General features: G+C 51.0%; 4 protein-coding genes across 4 annotated transcripts; 2 read left to right on the forward strand and 2 right to left on the reverse strand.

Moving 5' to 3' along the window:
* Positions 1–63: 63 nt before the first annotated feature.
* Positions 64–825, forward strand: Z518_11005 (uncharacterized protein; the record flags this gene model as incomplete). Its single annotated transcript, XM_013411275.1, has 1 exon — positions 64–825. The coding sequence occupies one exon, from the start codon at positions 64–66 to the stop codon at positions 823–825; it is 762 nt and encodes a 253-aa protein (XP_013266729.1).
* A 375-nt stretch (positions 826–1,200) lies between these two features.
* On the reverse strand, positions 1,201–2,331 carry Z518_11006 (uncharacterized protein; the record flags this gene model as incomplete). The annotated part of the gene is made up of 1 exon (XM_013411276.1): positions 1,201–2,331. One exon carries the CDS (start codon positions 2,329–2,331, stop codon positions 1,201–1,203), a length of 1,131 nt encoding a protein of 376 aa, XP_013266730.1.
* A 1,527-nt stretch (positions 2,332–3,858) lies between these two features.
* Z518_11007 (uncharacterized protein) lies at positions 3,859–5,391 on the forward strand (the record flags this gene model as incomplete). The annotated part of the gene is made up of 1 exon (XM_013411277.1): positions 3,859–5,391. The coding sequence occupies one exon, from the start codon at positions 3,859–3,861 to the stop codon at positions 5,389–5,391; it is 1,533 nt and encodes a 510-aa protein (XP_013266731.1).
* Positions 5,392–6,886: 1,495 nt separating this feature from the next.
* Positions 6,887–7,366, reverse strand: Z518_11008 (uncharacterized protein; the record flags this gene model as incomplete). Its single annotated transcript, XM_013411278.1, has 1 exon — positions 6,887–7,366. One exon carries the CDS (start codon positions 7,364–7,366, stop codon positions 6,887–6,889), a length of 480 nt encoding a protein of 159 aa, XP_013266732.1.
* Positions 7,367–7,393: the final 27 nt, after the last annotated feature.

Raw genomic sequence — 7,393 nt, forward strand, 5'->3', positions numbered from 1 at the left:
CAAGAGATTCGAGAAGTCTTGGACCTCGAAAACCTACCACCAACATACCACGACCTGTCCCTAATGTCGAAAACCGAATGGCTTCGACAGGAACAATCCGGAGATCGTTCAATCCAGATAGGGGAGGGTCAGGGAGCCGCGACGACGCTCACGAATCGACGCCGTCGGAATAGGGGAAAGCAGACCGATGAGAATATCTCACACATGGCCATAGACGCCAGATCGAAGCTAAATACGACTTCTCCAGAGGCATCGCTAGCGAAAAGGACAAACGGTACAGCCTCGACTGCTTCGGAAACCCCAGAGCGCCACTTAGAAAGTGCGACTGCTCCGTCCGAAGAGGACACTATCGAAATCTTGAGGAAGAGAGATAACGATACTCCTCTGACGATGTCGAAAAGCTACAATGAGGTAGCCAACCAGCAGGCTCGAGAGGAGAACGAATCACAGAAAAACGATATGACTCCATCGAGGCCGATGCATGCGAAAGACCCTGTCGAAACAGAGACACATACGCAGGGCATAGAAGGCGCAAATGTCGAGTACCCTCAAGGAAGCTCACATTTCCAGGCGCAAACATCATCCCACACCGACGCACCCGCGTCTACATCCTTAGACACCGAAGCTACGGCAGAGACCACGCCAATACACCCAGAACACAATACATCTGGTGAAGTACTAGGCGAAGAAATGGATTGGGAATCGGATGGAAATACCGTCTCGATAGTGATGCAGACACAAGAACAGCCACCACCACATATTCGACATGTTGAGGGAAGATTCCTGCGACCGAATCCACGTCGAAAAGAGATTAAGGATCTGTAATCTGACACTTTTTGGGATTTTCTACCTAAGGAAGAAAGAGTCGACGTGCCATTCAAGGTCTCACCCCTCCGCGGCTGCATCTTCGAAGTGTCCTGCATGCACATCCGCATCGAACTCCCAACCGCCGAAAAGTCTCTCACCCATCCATGAAGGATCTGAACCAAAGCAGATTCTGCAACCTCACCATCTTCGAATTCGATACCAACCCCATATGCATCAACGCTTTCGCAGATTGTACGAATCTCGACTGTCATTCGAAAATGAAGCACCACCTCGCTGCCCTCGAGGAGAAAGACCGTGCGTCGAACTGCCACGGCCTCGAGGCGACTGAAGAGAACCACCACGCCGAGAACCACCACGTTGAACACCACCATGTTAAGCATCACTTTCGATGGACCGTTGAACACGTTGGCCACCGAATGCCTGAGAGGATGCCATCGGGCTCGACGCTAAGCCAGCGTTCGAGTCTCGCATGTCCCAAGGACCTGGAGTCGTAGTTCCTTGACGACTTCTCGATTGACTTGCCTCTCGCTCCATATTCTCCATGGCCTGTGCTGCCATCGAACCCGGTTCATACACGGACTGTCGTCGTGGCGGAGTCAACGCAGGAGCAGGGTCGAAGGACCGACCAGCAGAACGACGGTTAGGCTCACTCGAGGCTTGCCATTGAAATCCTGTCGGAGATCTGAGACTCACATTTGGATTTCGAAACAGTTGGCCGCTGATGTATGCCAATTGTTGAAGGATGGCATTTCGAACCTGAGCATTGCTGTAGTCCACGTCCGGCATCTGAATGAACAGTGGCTCACCACTCGGGCCTCGAACAATCATCTCAGGATACCGATCTTCAGCTCCAGGCGAGAAAATTCCTCGATGACGACCACCAAACCCCATTTCCTTCGTGTCACGACGCCGTACCTCTTCATCATCGGGCACCTCGAAACCATGCTGCACCCGGTGGACCGGCGGTGTATCGAAACCACCACCCGAATCTTGCTTCACCTCACGCTTCACAGCACCGCGTTGAGATGATGCTTGCGAATTTCGATGCCCACGCTGAAGGGAACATTTCTGGCCTCGAAGAGCGCAAGTTGCGCAATGACCAGCCAACAACCATCGTGTCGAAGTACTGTGAGGATCCATGTCATCCCGTGCCATGACCGAAACGCACTCTGGGAAGACGGGTTCCGTCTGGTTGCGACCTGTCACGCCTGCCTCACACTTCGAACAAGGAGGGTTATTGACGACTTGACCCATGGTGTACCCCAACGCTCCGAGAAACTGTACTTCATTCATGAAATCACGATCACCATAATATTCCAAGGGACGTCGGAGGGAAAGGTTTTCGAACTCTCGGACACCAGGTGTTGCATTTTCGAAAAGAACGCCATCCACCAATTCCTGCTGCCAGCGGGACCAGTCATAGAACTGCACACCTTTGGCCACCCGGTTTCGACTTCCATAATCCTTCGAAAACACGTCAGAACGACTTCCCTGCGGGAACATCGAAAACACGACTTACTGCTAATGATGCTGACTTCGCTTTCACATTACTCGCCAACTCTCGAATTCGTCTCACTATACGCTCATAGTGACTTGTCGACGGGATTTGACAACCACGCAGGAAATTCGTAGGGCGACGGGACGGATCATCACCGCCTCCACCGCCACCCAGCGAACCCGATGCTAATGCACCCGGCCCCGGCGCTTGGACGATAGGCGTGTGGACAGACTATACAGCTGTGTTACCAAGTCGAACCCGCGACGACGTTTCGAATCCTACTCACCATGATGCAAGATCGTTCGAAGTTGAAGAAAAGGATAAGATCTCGAAGGGGTATGGACAAAGAAGAAGAATCGCTGATGTGCGATAGAAGAGAAGAAAAGAGTGTAGAAGTAGGAAGGGGAATACTTATCGACAGTGAAGAACTTTCGAATCACAACAAACAGAAACCACTGGAAAAAGGGCCCGTGTTTACACGACAACGACACCTTCCCCCGTCGAAATCCTTACCTTTCCTATAGGAATTTCTTCACTTAGTCGCTATGGAAGCTGGCATGTGAAAATACCACCGACACCCATTCACTCCATTCCCGCACCATCTATTTCGCAAGGGGAATGATACCGAAAGCAATCGAGAAGGGACATTTGCATTGCGGCGCCCATATATTTACTCCATATATAGCCATTCGAAGCCTGGCGTCGAAGATGGGATTGTTTCTACAACTGACAAGGCTGAATGCGGGCATTCGAGGCTAGATAGGGGAGGATGTGATATGTGGCGACGCCAAGGCTTGTAAAGACCTTCGGAAGCGTTGTACGCTTCGTACACGCTTCGAAAGTATATAGTCTGACGGTCCCCTGGACCCTTCGAAATAGGACAAGTCCTCCGTAAAATCACACACTGGCAGCGTTGAAATCACGTGACGAGCTGAAACGTCTCAGCCTTCAAGCTTGATGTAGCAGAAATGGGGTTCCTGACTCCCTCTCAAACATGTCCTCGGCGTGCTTAATGGGACATCATGCCCGGTTCAATAGCTCTGGGGCCTTTGGAGCTTCAAAGAGCCCCCAGGACTTGCCCGGTATGCCACAATATCGACAGGAACAAGATTATATATTGGAAGGGCGGGCCGTCAAGACATCGAATGTTCAAGAGATACTTCTCCAACAGTGACTATCACAGTCTGCCTATTCCATTGAAAGATCTCAAGTTCTCTGCAAGCCGAGATTGTTCCTTATGCGTTATTGTATTCGAAATATTCCGATGGCTTGCCAGGACCAAGGCCTCAGGTATACACGCCATATATCAGGCCAAGGTCGAAATATGCATTCCGTTTGATCCCAAATATCCTGTTGTACTGACCTATTCTTGGTTACCGGCACCCCAAGCTCCGATGCCTCGTCAATATGATTTTCAATTGTCGATTCCGAGCAAATGTCAGCGACTAATGTAACCCCCTTTGCTAAATATGATGGTGTCTAGTATATTGACTTCTGTTTCCTTCTTAGGTCATCGACTACCTTGGGCTACTATGAATGTGGGTCAGCAAGTACCAAGCGACCCCAGGCTTAGCATATTCAGATCACGAACCTGGTTACGAAATTGCCTTCAACACCATCATAAGACCGGGTGCAATTCAAATCCCAAAGGCATACCACAGTCGATGCCAAAGAGGCTGCTGTTTCTGGGTAACACTCAAAATCAAATCAGATTGGTCGATGATTTCGATGGTGGTATGATACCTTACTTGGCTCTCAGCTATTGCTGGGGCACATCTCAATATCTCATCACCACCTCACACAATTATGAGCAACAGCGGCGCAATATTCGTTGGTCCAGCCTTCCTGCGACATATCGAGACGCTATCGAGTTCACTAGGGCCATTGGATATCGGTATCTATGGATAGATGCTCTGTGTATCATCCAAGACGACAAGGAAGACTGGAACCATGAAGCATCCCACATGGCAGATATCTACAGTGAAGCCGTCCTAGTCATCTCAGCTGCAAACGCAAACCACGTAGGCTTTGGATTCTTCCATGAAAGACTCGGTTCGAGATCGTTCAAAAACAAACTGAAAAGGGGACCAGATGAGCCGACCCACGTCTTGGTGCAAGAGCCGACTATTCACAGCAACATCATTGGAAACCCCGGAATTGAAGAGCAATGGCCCGTTTTCCGTCGAGCCTGGACTCTCCAAGAACGAATGCTTGCAACGCGCCTGGTTCATTTTACCACAGGTGAAATCATCTGGGAATGCGCCAGTATGTGCGCATGTGAGTGCGGACATCTGGAGGCTACCAATGCGGTGACCTCTCGAAGACGATATGATCTATCGAGTCTCGATCGGATCAGTGACACCGAACGAGCCAATCTCTGGGATGAACTAGGGTTCTCATATCAAAATAGATTGATCACCCAGGACAAGGATCGCCTTTCAGCCCTCTCTGGTCTTGCTCACCGATTCCAAAACGACGGATTGGGTCAATATTTGGCGGGATTTTGGTCAAATTTTGCCATCAGCATGTTGCTTTGGGAGGTGAAAAAGGGACGGAAAGCTACCGAGTACATAGCACCGTCCTGGTCATGGGCTTCCATCCATGGGCGATTGGCCCGCAATGATTCCATTGAACCGAATGATCGGTTCGACGCGATTCTTGAAGACTGTGGCTCCGAACCAGCGACCACCGATCCCTACGGGCCCATTCTCGAAGGGTCAGGGTATGTGACGCTCTCGTCGCCGTGCATCGACGGCATGATCGTCCGAAGTGACCGTAATGGACATCCCATGGTTCAATTGACAACAGAAATCCAAGCGTTCCTCGTGAGCGACGTGCATCTGAAGCAAACACAAATCGGTGCCAGGGTCAAGTGCCTTTTCCCACGCGGTCTTGAAGCAGGTCCTTCTGGCCAGTATATTGAGGCGCTGGTCTTGATAGTTTCGAGAAACATGCAGGATTATGAACGTGTGGGCATTGCTCACGTCCAGAAATATTCCCTCAAGAATCATCAAGATCATGGCCATGATATACGTTTGGTCACACAGACAGTCAAGATATGTTGATATCATTGCACATCACGCTGTCCGAAGTCGGAGAATGAGCGGCAGAGAAAGATCAGTTAAGCCTTCTTTACAAACGTCTAGTCTTGGACCGTTTAACCCGGCAGAGTAGGCCAGAGAGCACAGATCACGATCCAATTTGCGTCGTAGTCTTTGTCCACTGGCCTTCTCGAGACCCGACGCTGTCGAGCCTCCGACCCTGGCTGTCTGTTTTAGAGACGCAAGTAGGTCTCATCTTTTCTTCAGTGGATTGGACGCTGATTTTCTTGGACAGGCAGGCGCTCAAAGTTCTCAATGATGACGAAGTTGGAGTCCCCTCTCGCATTCTCTGGAACTCTCTTTGAGGCTGTTATTGTATGTAGGAATGGTGTTCTTGAGTTCGTCGACGGCACGCTGGGCGGGCAGGAGGTGCTTAATCTTCCGGAACGGTGGTTCCGCTAGGACCCTCGAGGAGTGGACAAAACGAGCGGGACGCCAATCTTGGATTGAAGTTGAGGCGTCTAAACAGGTAACCACCCCATTGCGAAAGCAGAGAACGCTGAAGAAAGCGTTCAAGAAACCAAAGGACGTTGACCACAGCATTCTGCGGAGCCTTCAACAACTATCAGGATCTCTGGGACGTCCCCCCGGGGGGCCTCCCGCTTAATATCGATATGGTCCATGGATTGGATCCGATGAAATCCCCCATCGCCCATCGGATCCAGTCTGTGGACCACCCTGACACTCGATTGATCATACTTGACATGATCCACGTATTGGATCCGATGAAATACTCACTCACTATCGGATCTAGTTTGTGGACCACCCTGACTAGCTCCACTGATCATACTCGACACGGTTAACGGATCGAATCCCATGAAAATATCACCATGATCGGATCCAATCCGTGGACCATGTGGCCGGGGGGGCACCCTACTCGATAGAGGTCGACATTCTCGATATCGAGATGATCCACGCATCAGATCCAGTCTGTGGACCACCCAGAGAAGCTCTAATGATCACACTCGAGACGGTTCGATGAACATCCACCCGTGGGGACAATGAGGATTTCCAACGTCGTCGCGCGGGTCGGACGATTAAGATGAGCACCGAATGAGTTGCCGCCTTTCAATAAAGTACATGAGATTCACCGAAAAATAGCAGGAATAAAGAATACTACAATGCATTTTATGGCTGATTTGGGGACAAGAAACCGCATCGAGGTACTGGTTGAGGATGAATGTTGGATAACTTGTACCGTATGGAAGAGGTGGATGAGGGTGGAGAAGCCAACGGAATCGCAGCGTTGGTCGACTGCGGTCGACTGCGGCCAACTGTCTTCTTGCACGTATCAACACCTGGTGTGTTCAGTCGAACAGGTTCGAAATCCTTCCTCCCCAATTACCGAGCCACTCCAAACACCGATCATTATGAAACGCCTAAGGCGTCCACAGCCAGGCCGGCGATTTCGGGATGAGCGAGGTAGAAGCATATTGCAGAATACGCGATCAGGCTGAAATCAGCTGGATGTCAACTCTTTCAACCTATTGACGACGTCTCGAGTATAAGAATGGTGAGGTCCTAGTATCTTTTTACCACCCGCCAGTGCACGCTGAAGCATTGCCTTAGCCTCTTCGACCTTGCTCTGGTCACGATACAGTAAGGCCATGTTATAAATGGTGTTGAGAGCTGGAATAGTCTTGGACTGTGAAGCCCTCTCGTACCCGGCCAGGGCTCGCTGGTACATCTCCTCCGCCTCGCCCAGTTTGCCTTGGTCAACGTATAGATTGCCGAGATTGTTGACGGTCTTGAGGGTCGACGTGTGGTCCCCGCCCAGCGCCTTCTCGTACCCGGCCAGCGCTCGCAGGAACATCTCCTCCGCCTCGCCCAGTTTACCTTGGACACGGTATAGATTGCCGAGATTGTTGACGGTGTTGAGGGTCGACGTGTGGTCCCCGCCCAGCGCCTTCTCGTTCCCGGCCAGCGCTCGTGAGTACATCTCCTCCGCCTCGCCCAGTTTGCCTTG

Source organism: Rhinocladiella mackenziei (genome assembly GCF_000835555.1).
Source record: "Rhinocladiella mackenziei CBS 650.93 unplaced genomic scaffold supercont1.11, whole genome shotgun sequence".
Classification (NCBI taxonomy): domain Eukaryota; kingdom Fungi; phylum Ascomycota; class Eurotiomycetes; order Chaetothyriales; family Herpotrichiellaceae; genus Rhinocladiella; species Rhinocladiella mackenziei.